Genomic DNA, 18,866 nt, shown 5'->3' with positions numbered 1-18,866 from the left:
AAAGTGGGGGCTGTGTCCAGGGGGCGGGCATCTCCACTAGCTGGTGTGCCCTGGGGCATTGTAACACGAAGCCTGAGCCTTTGAGGCTCACTGCTAGGTGTTACAGTTCCTGTGAGGGGGGGTGGGGGTGGGGAGTGTGAAGCACCTCCACCCAGAGCAGGCTTTTGTTTCTGTCCTCAGAGAGCACAAAGGCCATCACCCCAGGGGGTCAGAAACTCGTCTCTCAGCAGCAGGCGGCACAGACCAGTCAGTCCTGCACTGAACAATTGGGTAAAGTACGGGGGCATCTCTAAGATACCCTCTGTGTGCATTTTTTAATAAATCCAACACTGGCATCAGTGTGGGTTTATTATTGTGAGAAGTTTGATACCAAACTTCCCAGTATTCAGTGTAGCCATTATGGACCTCTGGAGTTCGTTTTTGACAAACTCCCAGGCCATATACTTAATTTAGCCACACTGTACTTACAATGTCTAAGAATAGTCTTAGACACTGTAGGGGCATATTGCTCATGCAGCTATGCCCTTACCTGTGGTATAGTCCACCCTGCCTTAGGGCTGTAAGGCCTACTAGAGGGGTGACTTACCTATGCCACAGGCAGCATTTTGTGTGCATGGCATCCTGAGGGGGATGCCATGTTGACTTTGCCTTTTTCTCCCCACCAACACAATCTGCAATGGCAGTGTGCATGTGTTAGGTGAGGGGTCCCTTAGGGTGGCACAACATATGTTGTAGCCCTTAGGGACCTTCCCTGGTCACAGGGCCCTTGGTACCACTGGTACCATTTACAAGGGACTTATCTGTATGCAAGGGGTGTGCCAATTGTGGAAACAATGGTACATTTTAGGTGAAAGAACACTGGTGCTGGGGCCTGGTTAGCAGGGTCCCAGCACCCTTCTCAGTCAAGTCAGCATCAGTATCAGGCAAAAAGTGGGGGGTAACTGCAACAGGGAGCCATTTCCTTACAGATATAATTCAATTCGGCCACCTACTAGAATTCACACAAATACCTCCACCCACCCCGCCTTCTCGAGTACAACAGAAACACCTGTATCTACTAAACTTAGAAGTCCAGAACATATTGAGCAAGAAGGCGATAGAGATTGTTCCCTTTTCTCTCTGAGGGAAGGGCTTTTACTCCTGATTCTTCCTAATCCGGGATAAATCCTGTCTATGGAGGCCAATATTGTATCTCAGAGTTAAACAAATATCTAAAGAAGCAAACTTCTGATGGATACAACTACCTGTGGATTCCTCACCTCATGAATACTCCCATGGCGCCAGCATTCTACGGAAATCTTCTTACTAGTCTCTGCACGTCGACGAGGACGTCACTGTCTCGCACGCGACGCCGTCTGACGTCATACAGGCAATAAGAGGTCCTCGACGACGTGCGGACGTCAGTTCCCTTTTTTCCGTGCATTCGAAACGGTTATCTTCGAGGGAGCAACTGTTACTCTTGCGGTTACAGTGTATATCTTGCTGCGTACTCTTTCTCTGTGGAAATAATGTCGCAGAGAAAGTCTGGATTTAAGCCTTGTCGTGAGTGTGGAGGCAAGATGTCGGTGACGGATCCTCATTCCGATTGCCTTTGGTGTTTGAGCTCCGACCACGACGTCTCGACTTGTGATTCGTGTCAGCACATGAATCCGAAGGCCATTAAAGAACGCGAGGCGAAGCTGTTTATGGCCAAGTCAAAGGAGAAGCATCACAAGAAAAAGTCTTCTCCAAGACATCGGCGTCATCGAGACTCCCGGCGCCGTAGAGAATCTCGGCGTCATTCAAGGGAGGCTCGTTCCAGGTCTCCGGATCGGCGCCGGAGGACATGGGAGGTCAGCCCCACGGTGACGCCGCATCCTTCGACGCCGTTGCTCTCTCCGACGTCTCCAACTTCGCCTGGACAGGCGTCGGTGATTGAGGTATTGGAGCCTCAGGTGTTTTCTCCGGCGCAGACGCCGAGGCCGGCGTCGGGGTCGCCTCCGAGTCAGGCACCCCAGTATCCGGCTTTTCCCACCCCTGGAGCCGATAGTTCCGCATTCTTGAATGCGATGTATGCCATCTTCCAACAGATGGCTCCAGGGGGTGCTCCGGCTGGGCCTTTGGCCTTTTCTTTGGGTGATCCTGCGCCTCTTCGGCCGGCACCCTTTATGCCCTTTCTCCCGTTTGGGAACGTGGGCTCGGCGCCAGTGTCGGCGCCGGTGGCCGCTCCGATGGCTTCGGAGGGATTGGCCCCAGGGATTTCCATCCCGTCGACGTCGAGATTTCGGCCTGTGACTCCGGTGGGTCCATCCGTTTCATCTGCTCTTCAGTCGGCGCCGAAGTTACCTGTGGCGCCGGATGCGGCGTCGGTGGCTTCGGAAGATCGGCGCCGATCTCCGACTTCGGCGGAGGTGTTGTCGACTCCGCGGATTGAGCAACGACTGCATTCAAGGAGGCGTGCTCTCCGGGTACTAGAGGAGCAGGAGTACCAACGAGCCCTAGAGGAAGGAGAGCTAGAGGACTCGGGTGATGGGCTGCGTGGACTGGAGTCGGCCAGTGGGCTGGACACTTCCCCTGAGTGGGACCTTTCGTCCCCGGGGGAATATACCGAGGAAGCTGCTTCCTTTCATACAGTGGTACGGAAGGCAGCTAGTTTTTTGGACCTGCCTTTGCCGGTGGTGGAGGCGAAACAAAACCTTTTGACAGAGGTGTTGCATCCGGCCTCAGCCGCGGCGGAGCCTCTATTACCTTTTAATGACGCTCTGCTGGATCCGATTTTAGAGGTGTGGAAGAAGCCGGCATCTTCCCCAGCAGTTCACAGAGCCGTGGCCAGGAGGTATCGGACGGCTCCAACTGATCCTGGTTTCCTATCTAGGCACCCTACGCCGGAGAGCTTGGTTGTGCAGGCCTCCTGTTCGTCCAAATCAGCGCCTGGTTCTTTCCCGACGGTGCCTGGGGACAGAGACTCAAAAAAGCTAGAGGCGCAGTCGAAGAAGATTTTTTCGTCCTGCAGTCTGGTGTTAAAAGCCACTAATGCGACCTGTATCCTGGGGAGGTATATTCATGCTCTGATGGATGACATCTCCTCTTCGTTTACAGAGCTTCCCCAGGGTCTTTTGGATCTTGTCTCTGATGCCCAGGCTGCTGCGACCCAAATTATCCAGACGGGACTGGATACCACCGACTCGGTAGCCAGAGCAATGGGCACAACTGTGGTGGAAAGGAGACAGGCCTGGCTACGTAACTCGGGCTTTTCGGCAGATGTACAGTCCACATTGTTGGATCTCCCGTTTGATGGGGACAAACTGTTTGGGGCTAAGGCTGATTCGGCCTTGGAACGTTTTAAGGAGAGCAGGGCCACGGCTAAGTCGTTGGGACTCCAAGCTCCTTCTTCCACGGCCTCTTCCAGATTCTTCAGGAGGTTTCGTGGATTTGGGCGTGGCTCTTCCTCCTCTTCCTTTCGGGGAAGATATCAGCAACCTGCCTCTTCCCATCCCTATAGATCTTTTAGGGGGAGGGGTAGGGTCCGCACCAGGGGAGCCTCTCAGCAGCACTCTGCCTCTTCCTCATCCTCTGGCGGGGTGCAGCAGGGGAAGCAGCCTTAGGCTTCCACCATTTCCCACTCACTCCTCTCCTGTAGGGGGAAGATTACAGCATTTTCTCACCAAATGGGAGACTGTTACGTCGGACACTTGGGTTCTCAGTGTTGTGGGAAAAGGCTACACCCTTCCCTTTCGGGAGTTTCCGCCCCTCATCCCGCCCCGCCCTTCGTATTGTTCACAAGAACACCTCCTGTTGCTAGAACAGGAGGTAGAAGTCCTCCTTTTAAAGGGCGCGGTGGAGTTGGTCCCGGAGCAGGAAAGGGGTCAAGGAGTTTACTCAAGGTATTTCCTGATTCCCAAGAAGGATGGTCGTTTGAGACCAATTCTGGACCTGAGGATCTTGAATTGGTTCCTCAAGCAGGAAAAGTTCAAGATGCTGACCCTAGCACAGGTGCTTTTGGCGTTGAACATGGAAGACTGGATGGTGTCTGTCGACTTGCAGGATGCTTACTTTCATATCCCGATACTCAAGTCACACAGGAAGTATCTCCGGTTTGTGGTGGGATCGCAACACTACCAGTTTGCGGTCCTTCCGTTTGGTCTTACTTCAGCACCTCGAGTCTTCACGAAGGTGATGTCAGTGGTTGCGGCAGAGCTCAGAAGGAAGGGGATAGCAGTATTCCCTTACTTGGACGATTGGTTGATCAAAGCCAAGTCCCCGGAGCTTGTGTTGCGTCATCTGCAGTCAACAACCCAGTTGTTGTTCGACCTGGGCTTTTCGGTGAACGAGCCCAAATCTCGCCTGGAGCCCTCTCAGCGCCTCCTGTTCATAGGGGCAGTACTGGATACGACATTGGGTCGGGCCTTTCCTCCGCCTCAGCGGATTCAAGATATTCAGGATTTGGTTCCAATGTTTCGAAATGGAGCGGTAGTTCCAGTCCTCAAGGTCCTTCGTCTGCTCGGTCTTTTTGCCTCCTGCATTCTGTTGGTCACGCATGCTCGCTGGCACATGAGGGCTCTTCAGTGGTGCCTCCGAAGGCAGTGGTCTCAACACAGAGGGGATCTAGAGGGTACTGTCAAGATCTCCAGAGATGCTGCTGTGGATTTGAAGTGGTGGATTGCAAGCAACAATCTTTCACAAGGAAAACCGTTCCAGCAGTCGCCACCAGTGGCCACAGTCATAACGGATGCTTCCACTCTAGGGTGGGGAGCTCATCTGGGGGATCTGGAGATCAAAGGTCTTTGGTCTCCAGAGGAACAGATTTTTCACATCAATCTGTTAGAGTTACGGGCTGTACGTCTGGCTCTCAAGGCCTTCCTCCCTTCCCTTCGTGGTCAGTCGGTACAGGTCCTAACGGACAATACTACCACGATGTGGTACATAAACAAGCAGGGAGGAGTGGGGTCGTACCTTCTCTGCAGAGAAGCTCTTCGACTATGGTCCTGGGCAAAGGACCATCGGATTTGCTTGATAGCAAACCATCTGGCCGGAGTCTTGAACGTGCGTGCGGACAGTCTCAGTCGCCACTTCTCGGCAGACCACGAGTGGCGTCTCCATCCAGATCAAGTCCGTTTAATCTTCCAGAAGTGGGGGTTTCCTCGGGTAGATCTGTTCGCCACTCGAGAGAACGCGCATTGTCCGTTGTTCTGCAGCCTTCAGTATCCGATGCAGGAAGCATTGGGGGACGCGTTTCAAATGACCTGGTGCGGCCAGTTGCTTTACGCGTTTCCTCCCATACCCTTGATTCCTCGAGTATTGAGGAAGATTCGCCAAGACCGGGCTCTAGTAATCGTAATAGCTCCGGATTGGCCAAGGAGGGTGTGGTACTCCGACCTTCTCCAACTCTCAACGTGCCCGCCGCTCCGTCTCCCTTTCAGGGCAGACCTCCTCTCGCAGTCGCAGGGGCAGATTCTACACCCCAACCTCCAGAGTCTGCACCTACATGCCTGGAGATTGAACGGGGCAACCTGAGTTCCTTCTCTCTCCCGCCTGAGGTAGTGGATGTTATATTAGCGGCCAGGCGACACTCCACTAAATCTATCTACGCTAATAGGTGGTCTAAATTTGTTGCGTGGTGTGGAGAGAGGCAGATTGATCCTTTACAAGCTCATCTATCGGACGTTTTGTCTTTTGCTCTATCTCTGGCGCAGAAAGGTTGTGCAGTGGCTACCATTAAAGGTTATTTATCGGCCTTGTCAGCCTTCATATGTCTTCCAGACCAACCATCTTTATTTAAATCCCCTATTGTTATCAGATTCTTGAAAGGTCTTCTAAATCAATATCCTCCAAAGCCATTCGTTATGCCGCAATGGGATTTGTCCTTAGTCCTGACTTTCCTTATGGGGTCCCCTTTTGAACCTATGCATTCTTGCCCCTTGAGGTATTTGTTTTTAAAAACAGTCTTCCTGATAGCTATAACATCAGCAAGGAGAGTGAGTGAGTTGCAGGCCTTATCAGTAAAACCCCCTTATACAACTTTTTATGGGGATAAGGTGGTGTTGAGGACCAAGGCTGCTTTCCTCCCGAAGGTTGTTTCACCCTTCCATTTGGCTCAGGCAATTACTTTGTCCACGTTCTATCCTCCGCCTCATCCTTCCAAAGAGGAAGAAAGACTGCACCGTCTGGATCCAAAGAGAGCGTTGAGCTTCTTTATCGATAGAACAAAGGATTTCAGGCTGGAGGATCAGCTGTTTATTGGATACGTGGGCAAGAGGAGAGGAAAGGCAGTCCACAAGAGAACACTATCCAGGTGGGTTGTTCTTTGCATTAAAATATGTTACTCTTTGGCAAAGAAGGATCCTCCTGAGGGCATTAGAGCTCATTCCACCAGAGCTAAGTCGGCCACTTCGGCCTTAGCCAGAGGTGTTCCTGTGGTCGACATCTGCAAGGCCGCAACTTGGTCGTCCCTTCACACTTTTGCAAAACATTACTGTTTAGATTCTGAGGTTAGAAGGGACGGCCATTTTGCACGGTCAGTGCTGCAGGATTTCTTGGTTTGACCATTTAGGCACCCACCGCCGGGCGTGGTACTGCTTTGGGACTCTATTCATGAGGTGAGGAATCCACAGGTAGTTGTATCCATCAGAAGAACGAGTTACTTACCTTCGGTAACGACTTTTCTGGTGGATACATTAGCTACCTGTGGATTCCTCACGGTCCCACCCGCCTCCCCGTTGCCTTTATGGTCTTGCCAAGTAATCCTTGAGTGCGCTCCTCTTGATCTTTGAGGGTGCAATAGATGTATATATATAATATATTTATATATATATATATATATATAGGTATATGTGTATATATCTTTATGTATATACTTGGTGTGTGTATATATTTTTAAAAGAAAGAGTTTTATATATATATATATATATATATATATATATATATATATATATATATATATATGTACATAAAAAAGATTTACAGTTATTCATACAATGTGGTGTATTTTTACAATATAATGGATGTTGCTTTGTTCTTTCATTGCATTGCCTGGTTGTTCTCATGCACGTAAAAAATGATTGGTACTGACGTCCGCACGTCGTCGAGGACCTCTTATTGCCTGTATGACGTCAGACGGCGTCGCGTGCGAGACAGTGACGTCCTCGTCGACGTGCAGAGACTAGTAAGAAGATTTCCGTAGAATGCTGGCGCCATGGGAGTATTCATGAGGTGAGGAATCCACAGGTAGCTAATGTATCCACCAGAAAAGTCGTTACCGAAGGTAAGTAACTCGTTCTTTCTGCATGATCACACTGCCCGACATTTTATGATTGTTAAATAGAGGAGATTACATGGCCTCCTTAGAACTCCAGGACGCCTACTTCCATATCCCCATCCACCCAGCTCACAGAAAGCTCCTGAGGTTCTCAGTAGCAGGCAAGCACTTTCAATTCAAAGTTCTTCCCTTTGGCCTCAAGTCGGCTCCCCGGATATTTACCAAATGCTTAGCCCCAGTCGCAGCTTACCTCAGACTACATCGGCGCCAGGTTTTCCCATACCTGGACTATTGGCTGGTAAAAGCACCCACTCTACAAGCTGCATGTCGCTCCATAACAGCAACTTTACGTCTCTTCATACAATTGGGTCTCCACCTCAATCGAGAAAAATCAATGCTCAAACCAGCAAAACGAATAACATTTCTGGGTGCTATACCAGACACTCAACTACTCAAGGCTTATCCAACGTCAGACAGGCCATCAACCTTATTCAGACTATCAAAGCGCCTTCAAGAAAAAAGGTCTCTTTCAGTCCGACAATACAAATCATTAATCGGGGTGATGTCATCCTGCATCAGTCTCATTCTACACTGTCTCCTTCATATGCGCCCGTTGCAAGAAGAACTTCTCAAGCAATAGAAGCAAGCTCGAGGATCTTTCGAGGACATTATACTTGTAACCCCGATAATGATAGAATCGCTCCATTGGTGGACAATTCCGGCCAATCTGACTGCGGTTTTTACTGCAACCCCTTTCATTAACAATCAGAATGAATGCATCAATGGGTGGACGGGCGTGTTCCTACAAGATCTTCAAGTGAGCGGCAAATAGCCAACTTCTTACCAAATGTTTCACATCAACCTGTTGGAACTAAAAGCAGTCTTCCAGGAGTTGCAAGCCTTTCTCCCAAGGATTCAAGGACAATTGGTGCTTGTCAGGACAGACAATACCACGACAGTGTACTATATCAACAAACAGGGCGGAACTCGTTCCCATTTCCTATCCCAAAAAGCTCAAGACATTTGGAAGTGGTGCATTCACCATCAATCTCCACCAAAGCGGAACATGTCCCATGAACTCAGAACGCCATTGCAGATTCTCTGACCAGGTTACCAACATCGACCCATGAGTGGGAATTAGATCAACATACATTAGAAAACATATTCCATCAGTGGGGGCAAACCAAAATTAGATGTTTTCACAACCTCTTAAAACGCCAAATGCTGATTTTATGCAAGCAGGCATCTCCAAAAGGGGTCGCAGGGGATGCTTTTTCGATAGCATGGTCAGGGATCTATGCTTATGCTTTTCCCCCAATCTCTTTTATTCCACGTGTAATAACCATGATCAAATCAGAACCGTACCAAATAATTCTGATAGCCCCGGCGTGGCCATGTCAACATTGGTACATGGAATGTCTGCAAATGTCCCTATGTCCACCCTTAACACTACAACCGATTCCGTCACTACTCACTATGAACCAGGGCCAAGTGAGGCATCCGAATCCCAAATCTCAGAACTAGTCGGCATGGCTCCTGAGTTCAGTGAGCTTGGCCACTTAGACATCCCAGATGACTGCAAGAAAATTCTAACCAAAGCCCGGGCGGAGAGTACCAACAAAACATACCGCCTGAAGTGGAGAAGGGTCTGCTTGTGGTGCAAATCTGCTAAAGTACACCCATTATCTTCAGCTCCAGAGAAAGTCTTACCTTATCTCCTTTATCTGGCGCGCTCAGGATTGCAGCATGTATCCATTAAAGTTCACTTAGCAGCTGTCTTTAGTTATAGAAGACAGGCTGGTAAATCATCTCTGTGGTCTCATAGACTCCTAAAACCGTTCATGAAAGGTCTCTTCAGGTCCCATCCGCCAGTCAGAGCCCCCTAGCCCCCCCCGCATGGCCGTTGAACATGCTTATGAAGCTAGCATTCGAGCCTATTCACAAGACAGAAATCAAGATTCTTTCTTGGAAAGTAGCACTCCTCCTCGCGCTTAAATCCACGCTTAGAGTGAGTGAAATACAAGCCTTCACAACGCAAAAACCCTTTTTACAATTGACAAAGGATAGGGTAATCTTGCGTACAAATCCTAAATTTATTCCGAAGGTTCCATCGGACTTTCTCCTCAACAAGCCAATAATATTGAAGTCATTCTTTCCTAATCCGCAAATGGCAACAGAAATATCTCTTAATTCGTTAGATATAAGCAGATGTCTCATTATATCTGGAGAGAACGAAGTCTTTTCGTAAATCAAACCAGCTTCTCATATCCTACAGTAACCCCAGAAAGGGGTTTCCAGTTACTAAGCAGACCGTTGCTTGCTGGATTACATCAGCAATTATCTTCTGCCATAAGAACGCTGGTCTACCTTTAGACTCCAAGGTGCACGCACATTCTACCAGATCAGTATCCACATCCTGTGCATTGTTTTCAGGAATTTCACTTCTGGACATCTGCCGAGCTGCAATGTGGAAGATAAGCCAACACTTTCACGAGACATTACTGCTTGGACACTGAAAAGAGCAGAGATACTGCGGTTGGTCAAGCAGTCCTTAGACATTTATTCCAATGAAGGTGAGCTATTTTACTATCTCCCTCCATCTGCTTTATCTCAATATCTATGTCTACGTGTACACATTTTCAATAGTTTCTAGTCATTCACTTTTCTAATACTTAGCATGGTTGCGCAAAATCAAGCTTTTTGAATGTTCATATCTCTTTTCATTGTAATATATCCATAAATATATGTATATGTCTATATAAATAACTAGTAAATGTGCTTGTTACTGCTTGCTATTCTGATTCAAGCATGTGAATCTATGAACGTTCCAATACTGGAGTAAAAAATAAGTTACTTACCTGTAACTGTAGTTCTCCAGTATTGGAAGCTTTCATTGATTCACATGCGAACCACCCACCTCCCCTGCGGAGCCCACCTTCATATTCTGAGTGTTAACTATGATGCAGCACTACTGCTTGGAAAATATGAGGGAAGTAAGCTCTTCACAGGAGGGTTCTAGAGTGGGGAGTGAGCTGATAGGTTCTCTCTGAAGTTTGGTCCTTTTTCTAAAACGACTGTGATATGTTACTAATCTAAACAGCTTATGCATGTAATGTATTACTATGTCAGAGAAATATATTTTTTAATAGCACCGGGGACTCCCATCTCGACGTGGGGAAGGATTCAAGCATGTGAATCTATGAAAGCTTCCGATATTGGAGAACTACAGTTACAGGTAAGTAACTTATTTCTTACTGTAGTAGGCAAGGTTTCTTGTGTTGGCTCCCTCCTTTGACAAACCCTATAAGTAGATATATATTTTAATGATCCTTAATAAACCTCGTAGGTGGGGGTTCAATATTGTTTTGTTAATATTTATAATTTTCTGACTTTGTTTGAGTGTTGCATTATGCAAACCTTTATGCAGAATTCAGTAGGACGGAGTAAGTTATGGTGTCAAATTACTGATAAGGGCTATCGGCCTGATTGGTTCATTGGGAACATTTATGTCAGATGTCATATTTCTGACCTCGTCATTTGAAAAGTTCTGTCAAAAGAAGTAGGCCTGCCAAATGTATTGTAAAAAGGATTTCTTAACAACAAAAGGCATTTAAGAGAGGATTGCCATTTGGGTGTTTACTAAAATAACCTTTGAGATTACATTTAGCTAATCAAGTTTTTCAGCATTGGTTGTCTCCTGACAAAAACTTGGTGTTGAAGATTTGGGATAATCCTTGCCAGGCCATTTCAGCATAAAAATATTTCTGTATACATTTGTAAACGTATGGCTGTATACTTGATGGTTGCCAATCTATGCATAATACAAGAGACCTCAGTTGGTTATGGTGATAAGCCAGTGATGAAGACTTTAGGCTTGGCTGGTTCATTGGCACAATTTACGTCGGATGCCATAAATATGTTTGTTTATTATGAAAAGATGACAGTCAGTAGACCTAACATATTTATCCTAAGACACATACATTAAAGCCAATAGACCTTTACGGGTGGATTGGCTTTATACTGTGTGTAGGAAGTTGGCTCTGTATGTGCTATTTCAAAGTAAGGAATAGCATGCACAGAGTCCAAGGGTTCCCCTTAGAGGTAAAATAGTGGTAAAAATAGATAATACTAATGCTCTATTTTGTGGTAGTGTGGTCGAGCAGTAGGCTTATCCAAGGAGTAGTGTTAAGCATTTGTTGTACATACACATAGACAATAAATGAGGTACACACACTCAGAGACAAATCCAGCCAATAGGTTTTTGTATAGAAAAATATCTTTTCTTAGTTTATTTTAAGAACCACAGGTTCAAATTCTACATGTAATATCTCATTCGAAAGGTATTGCAGGTAAGTACTTTAGGAACTTCAAATCATCAAAATTGCATGTATACTTTTCAAGTTATTCACAAATAGCTGTTTTAAAAGTGGACACTTAGTGCAATTTTCACAGTTCCTAGGGGAGGTAAGTATTTGTTAGGTTAACCAGGTAAGTAAGACACTTACAGGGCTTAGTTCTTGGTCCAAGGTAGCCCACCGTTGGGGGTTCAGAGCAACCCCAAAGTCACCACACCAGCAGCTCAGGGCCGGTCAGGTGCAGAGTTCAAAGTGGTGCCCAAAACACATAGGCTAGAATGGAGAGAAGGGGGTGCCCCGGTTCCGGTCTGCTTGCAGGTAAGTACCCGCGTCTTCGGAGGGCAGACCAGGGGGGTTTTGTAGGGCACCGGGGGGGACACAAGCCCACACAGAAATTTCACCCTCAGCGGCGCGGGGGCGGCCGGGTGCAGTGTAGAAACAAGCGTCGGGTTCGCAATGTTAGTCTATGAGAGATCTCGGGATCTCTTCAGCGCTGCAGGCAGGCAAGGGGGGGGTTCCTCGGGGAAACCTCCACTTGGGCAAGGGAGAGGGACTCCTGGGGGTCACTTCTCCAGTGAAAGTCCGGTCCTTCAGGTCCTGGGGGCTGCGGGTGCAGGGTCTCTCCCAGGCGTCGGGACTTTAGGTTCAAAGAGTCGCGGTCAGGGGAAGCCTCGGGATTCCCTCTGCAGGCGGCGCTGTGGGGTCTCAGGGGGGACAGGTTTTGGTACTCACAGTATCAGAGTAGTCCTGGGGTCCCTCCTGAGGTGTTGGATCGCCACCAGCCGAGTCGGGGTCGCCGGGTGCAGTGTTGCAAGTCTCACGCTTCTTGCGGGGAGCTTGCAGGGTTCTTTAAAGCTGCTGGAAACAAAGTTGCAGCTTTTCTTGGAGCAGGTCCGCTGTCCTCGGGAGTTTCTTGTCTTTTCGAAGCAGGGGCAGTCCTCAGAGGATGTCGAGGTCGCTGGTCCCTTTGGAAGGCGTCGCTGGAGCAGGATCTTTGGAAGGCAGGAGACAGGCCGGTGAGTTTCTGGAGCCAAGGCAGTTGTCGTCTTCTGGTCTTCCTCTGCAGGGGTTTCAGCTAGGCAGTCCTTCTTCTTGTAGTTGCAGGAATCTAATTTTCTAGGGTTCAGGGTAGCCCTTAAATACTAAATTTAAGGGCGTGTTTAGGTCTGGGGGGTTAGTAGCCAATGGCTACTAGCCCTGAGGGTGGGTACACCCTCTTTGTGCCTCCTCCCAAGGGGAGGGGGTCACAATCCTAACCCTATTGGGGGAATCCTCCATCTGCAAGATGGAGGATTTCTAAAAGTTAGAGTCACTTCAGCTCAGGACACCTTAGGGGCTGTCCTGACTGGCCAGTGACTCCTCCTTGTTGCTTTCTTTGTTCCCTCCAGCCTTGCCGCCAAAAGTGGGGGCCGTGGCCGGAGGTGGCGGGCAACTCCACTAAGCTGGAGTGCCCTGCTGGGCTGTGACAAAGGGGTGAGCCTTTGAGGCTCACCGCCAGGTGTCACAGCTCCTGCCTGGGGGAGGCGTTAGCATCTCCACCCAGTGCAGGCTTTGTTACTGGCCTCAGAGTGACAAAGGCACTCTCCCCATGGGGCCAGCAACATGTCTCTAGTGTGGCAGGCTGCTGGAACCAGTCAGCCTACACAGCTAGTTGGTTAAGTTTCAGGGGGCACCTCTAAGGTGCCCTCTGTGGTGTATTTTACACTAAAATGTACACTGGCATCAGTGTGCATTTATTGTGCTGAGAAGTTTGATACCAAACTTCCCAGTTTTCAGTGTAGCCATTATGGTGCTGTGGAGTTCGTGTAAAACAGACTCCCAGACCATATACTCTTATGGCTACCCTGCACTTACAATGTCTAAGGTTTTGTTTAGACACTGTAGGGGCACAGTGCTCATGCACTGGTACCCTCACCTATGGTATAGTGCACCCTGCCTTAGGGCTGTAAGGCCTGCTAGAGGGGTGTCTTACCTATACTGCATAGGCAGTGAGAGGCTGGCATGGCACCCTGAGGGGAGTGCCATGTCGACTTACTCATTTTGTTCTCACTAGCACACACAGGCTTGTAAGCAGTGTGTCTGTGCTGAGTGAGGGGTCTCTAGGGTGGCATAAGACATGCTGCAGCCCTTAGAGACCTTCCTTGGCATCAGGGCCCTTGGTACTAGAAGTACCAGTTACAAGGGACTTATCTGAATGCCAGGGTGTGCCAATTGTGGATACAATGGTACATTTTAGGTGAAGGAACACTGGTGCTGGGGCCTGGTTAGCAGGGTCCCAGCACACTTCTCAGTCAAGTCAGCATCAGTATCAGGCAAAAAGTGGGGGGTAACTGCAACAGGGAGCCATTTCTTTACACTGTGTTAAAGACAGCAGATAGGTATGTCAGATATAATGTTGCATGGAATCTCACACACTACTGTCGTAGACAAGTATTTTGGTGTTGGTTACCTCCTCTGTCAAACCTTGGCAGTAGAAAATGTGTACTGTTATAATCCCTGCTAGGCCCTTTTGGGATAGGTTGAATATCTTGTATATTTTCTTACTTTTACAACTTTGTGCCTGATTACTTTCTGTGAAAGCTTATGCTTAATGCACTAGACCTGAGTGAGTTAGGTGAGAATCCATGGATAACCGCTGCAGGCTTGACTGTTGTATTGAGAAATTATCTGGTCTGAACTGTTTAATAAGTTACTATAAAAACAGTGTGCCTGACTTACTTATTGTAAAAATCATAGGTTACATTTATTGCAATGGAAGAAGACCTAACTATTAAATGTTTTTATCAAAGCATATACGCCTTTGGTGTGAACTGTTTTTGTTCTGTGTGGGAGGCTGTAAAACAGTTTTGTTACAAAGAATCTAATGTGTTTTTTGTAAATTTTATTTTTTGTTTTCATATAACAGTAACCGTAGACAGTTAAGGGATACTCTGCATAATACATTCGTTTCTGGAGGAATCTCAAGTTATCTTCGTACGCAAGGGTTTTGATATTGAGTTCCCCCATGAATTATCCGCTGGGGTAGAAGATTTGCAACGTGATAGTCTTTGTTAATCCTCCCTAAAACGAGTTTTGCCAACATTAATTTTATACAGATTGGTGACTTTGCTGACTTTCCCTGATGGCTGCTTTGTTTGAAGGCCAACAATAAAGGTTACAGACATAATTGGTTAATTAAGGAAAAAGTAATGCCCAATGCCATTGATTCGGTCTGTTTATGAACAAAATACCTCAGATGCAATAGGCTTCACTTATTGTGAGGATCATATGTTAAGGCCAATAGATTTCGAAGGGTAGATTCTTATTATACATTGTTAAAGCCTATACACAGCGTATTTGTTACACAGAACCACCTGACTACTGTAATTGACAGGTATTGTGGTGTTTGGCATCTCCTCAGGCAGTCCTACAGGGCTGCTCAACTTAATTACATTCTTCAATTTATTCTTTCTTTGCTTGCTGAGTTTGTGTCTGTTTTATTGCAGAGGGGTAAGTGGGTAAATGCAAGAATGACTCGGCAGTGGATGTATGGATACAGTCTCAGACTTTATCAGATTGTCAATGTGTGTGCCCCGCCCCTATTACTTGGCATGTTGGCTCCTCCCCATCCCTTGGTGTGTTAGCCCTGCCTTACTGCTAGGTGTGTTAGCCCTTCCCGAAGTTCAGATCTAGTTGTGACTCTGTCTGGCTGTTATTCATGTTTCCACTTCATTGAATATTCTCATATAAGCAATGTGAGACATGAACCTTTCTCATTGGATTTGATTTCACATCTTCAACTGATGATAGAAAATGCAGCTCTATTGAGCTCAGTGTGTATGGGCTGATATTTTTCTGTAGTACTCTGTTCTACAAATGTCATTGAGTTATGAAGGGAAGAATCTTGCATTTCTCCTGGGAGCCTTGTTATCTTGGAAACCTCAGCGTAGTGCATAAGAAATGGCTAAATGGCACTAACGTCTACCAGTTGGCTATATTCTACCAAGTCTGTGCTTTCTTTCTTTAAAAGCATTTCTACCTATTTCTTTTTTGGGCTGATATAGCTCAATTTAATATGTTAAAGAAAGAAAATGTTACCTACTGTAGGCATGTTTTCCTGTTCTGTATCATGTCTACTCTTGGCATACTTAACTTTTTAATGGAACTGTTATGACATTTGCTCTGTATTTTGTTAAAGTGCGTATTTTTAGAATTGCACCAGTCTTAACTTTGGTATATTGGCTTTCTAACATTAATTTGTCTCCTCTTTACAGGTGATAAAACTGGAATACGACCAGAGTAAGTTGTTGGTATATTCTTCTTCTCAACAGTGTTTTTCTGTAGCACTCAGGAGTTTGTTATTATAGGGAAATTGTATGTTCAGAGTCAGCTGACTTTTGGTTTGTGTAGATGGTGAATACAGCACCCACATGCAAATTGGGATCTCTAATTTATTAGGTATGACATGTGTGTGAGATATCTTTTACACATGAGGTGGCAAGTGAAAACCTGATTTTGTCCCCAGCGACTTGAAGTAATGGTTGGTGATTCGCAAGTAATGATGACCAAAAAGTAAATGATTTACAAGGAATGTTTTCACAAGATTCCTTTCTCTGCACTGTATCAGTTATTCAGCATAAAGACCACTTTTACGCACTACCATTAACTGATTGGTGAACCTACTGTCAGTGCTGCATTGCCGCTTTGAACTGAGGTAAAGAAAGACCACGCAACAGTCTAAAGATTGGTTGCGTCCTTCTCGATCTTCAGTAAAACAACTCTGAGAATGTTGGCAGGTACAGGGTGGTGGAAAGAACAACCTGCTGTGTTTTATTTTTTTTTAGTTTATTTTTTTAATCAAGATACTTTATGACCTTATTTAAGTAAGTAAAGCAATAAAAGCAAAATAACGTAAACACCCTTAATTTTTGCTCACAGTGCAACGCCTAGTGTCTTTGGACTGATCATCACGGCATCTGAATCCTTTCTCTTTCCCCGATCTGTAAGACCTTTATCACCTTTTGAGGCACGAAAACACTAAGGTGCATAAGGGACACATATTGGGCGCAGCAAAAGATGCAATAACAAGACAGCCTTCAAGATGCCAGATAACATTGTCGAAGACTCCCTTGATGTCGAGACAGGAGGTATGGCCCTTGGGAGTACATTGGTATTGGCTGACACTCAGCCCACAGACCATATGTTCATGTGCCGCTTAGAAGGGATTAACTTGAACACCTTCTGTGTCAATGCCTGTGGATCCAAAACCATCACCACTGTGGGCACCACTCGTAACAGAGTCTGACATCTAGTGCTGAACACTCAAAAAAGAAAGCCTCGACAGCCTGTGCTCCACCACAGAGACAATGCTTCAAGCAGTAAAAGAGTCCAATTTTCCTGTAGTAGTGATGAAGCAAATCTTCCATTTATTTATTTCCAATTCCAAAGTCATATATTCGCACAGTGCTCTTTTTACGGCAAAAGGTACATAGCAATGACAGCCAACGCGGTTCGCCCATCAACATAGGGCTTATTCAGGGCTAAATGGTATCCAGTCGGTCATGGTAAATAATATTCAATGATAAGTCATTTGTAATAACCAAAAAAGATGCTAGCACTGACACTTAGACCAGGTCCATGGCCGTTAACCCAGTCAAACAACCGTTCTCGTGGAAACTGGGCCGGCAATAGAACGCCAATCCCGAAGTGTGGTAGTGCCAAGCACAGTTATCACATCATTAATTTTACTGCAAATGTTACCATGACATCAGTGAAGTTATCAAAGATGTCACGAGTGCTGTAATATCTAGGGTAATTGTGCATGGCTAGGGTACAAGTTACAGTTACCTTAGGGCACAAGTTAGAGTTGATTGAAAAAAACTATAACAGCTGAATGTTTGTTGGTTTGTACGTTTCTACTCACAGATCCACACACCCACTCAGACACTCACACCCAGAGACTCCCTCTTACACCTACTGTCATACCCACTCTCACACCCAGAGACACCCTCTCACACCCAGAGAGATGGGGCCTGTGGTCAGCCCCCACTGCGCATGGCCAAAGGCTGTTGAAGGCGCCAGGTTAAGTGGTTATGGGGGGTTCGCTGCAGGGCCTGGCTGCAGACCAAGCCCTGTGGCCAGCCCCTGCGGGGCACAACCTCTGGCCGTGCGCTGTGGTGGTTGGATTAACGAATAGTAATTAAAATTACTTTATGTTAAAATAAATAACCTAGAATTTCACTGAAGAAAAAACAGGTTACAGGGACGTTATAGTTAGAAAAATAGAATTAAAAAAAAAACAATAGAAATTCACCTAATAAATCAAAGGTAACAGGGACATTATAGTTTGGTTCTGAATTTACTGGCACAAAACCATAGAAATTCAGCAGTTAGTACAGAGAATAATTTTTTTGACAGAAAACATTTTATTTTTCTGTCAAAAATGCTTTCACTCTGTGAGACCTGAGACCTGTCCTTACTGCCAGAAGTTCTCCTGGCGCTTCCTCAAGGACGTGGAGAAATTCGGACTGTATCGACTGCCAAGGATGACAAACATCAAGCGGCTTGGGGAACATCACTCTTCCTCCAAAGAGCCCGCCTCTCATTCCAAGGACCACCACAGAGAAAGATCTGTTGAAAAACACCAAAAAAGACGGTCCTAGTCGACAGAGGTGTGTTGTTGAGGGCTGAAAAGATCTGAGTATGTTTGTCATCGAAGACACCAGCGAAAGTGCATTGTTCGATGCCGGAGCACACCTGACATTCGACATTGAATCGTGTTGCAGGCAAGATCTTCATTGACGGCTAGGAAGCTTCATTTGTCGACGTCAATGCCATCACACTCAGACTCACCACAACAGCTTAGAGACATTGATTGCTGTTGAGACCAGTGGGGAAAGTTCGCATAACACCAAGGAAAAAGCAGTTGCCTCCATCGACGTTGAAAGATAAGCATTTGACATCAACAGAAGTTTAACATATACCCAACAGATCAGGCCAAATCCAATGCCTTTCTCTCAGTCAAAATCTAAGTTTGATTTAGATCTTGGCGGAATTAGTTCGCCTTTGGGTTTCCATATGAAAATCCGTCCCTTACCTTGGCAGTCCACCCGCTTTATCTAGATATTAGCGGGACCACAGACTATAGACAGCCTGACTCTGACAGGAATCTACACCTGCGTTGACGGTGCCATTGGAAATAACGACTGGCGGCAGGACTCCAGCCAGTGTTTCCGCCAAGGCAACTGTGGCGGGGAAACCTTCACACCCGAGTTGGCGGACTGGAAAGGAGAAAAGGG

At 46.6% G+C, this 18,866-nt stretch overlaps 1 protein-coding gene across 2 annotated transcripts in view; it reads left to right on the top strand.

Annotated features, from left to right (window-relative positions):
* The window catches only part of NUP58 (nucleoporin 58), a 412,103-nt gene that overhangs the window by 164,123 nt on the left and 229,114 nt on the right, over positions 1-18,866 (top strand). For both annotated transcript variants that reach the window (XM_069202234.1, XM_069202233.1), the window contains exon 7: positions 15,843-15,867. In XM_069202234.1, the coding sequence (XP_069058335.1) occupies positions 15,843-15,867 (25 nt within the window). The remainder of the gene's footprint in view (positions 1-15,842; positions 15,868-18,866) is intronic.

Source organism: Pleurodeles waltl, chromosome 8, assembly GCF_031143425.1.
Source record: "Pleurodeles waltl isolate 20211129_DDA chromosome 8, aPleWal1.hap1.20221129, whole genome shotgun sequence".
NCBI classification, from domain to species: Eukaryota; Metazoa; Chordata; class Amphibia; order Caudata; family Salamandridae; genus Pleurodeles; species Pleurodeles waltl.
This window is presented reverse-complemented; position numbering and strand designations above follow the sequence as displayed.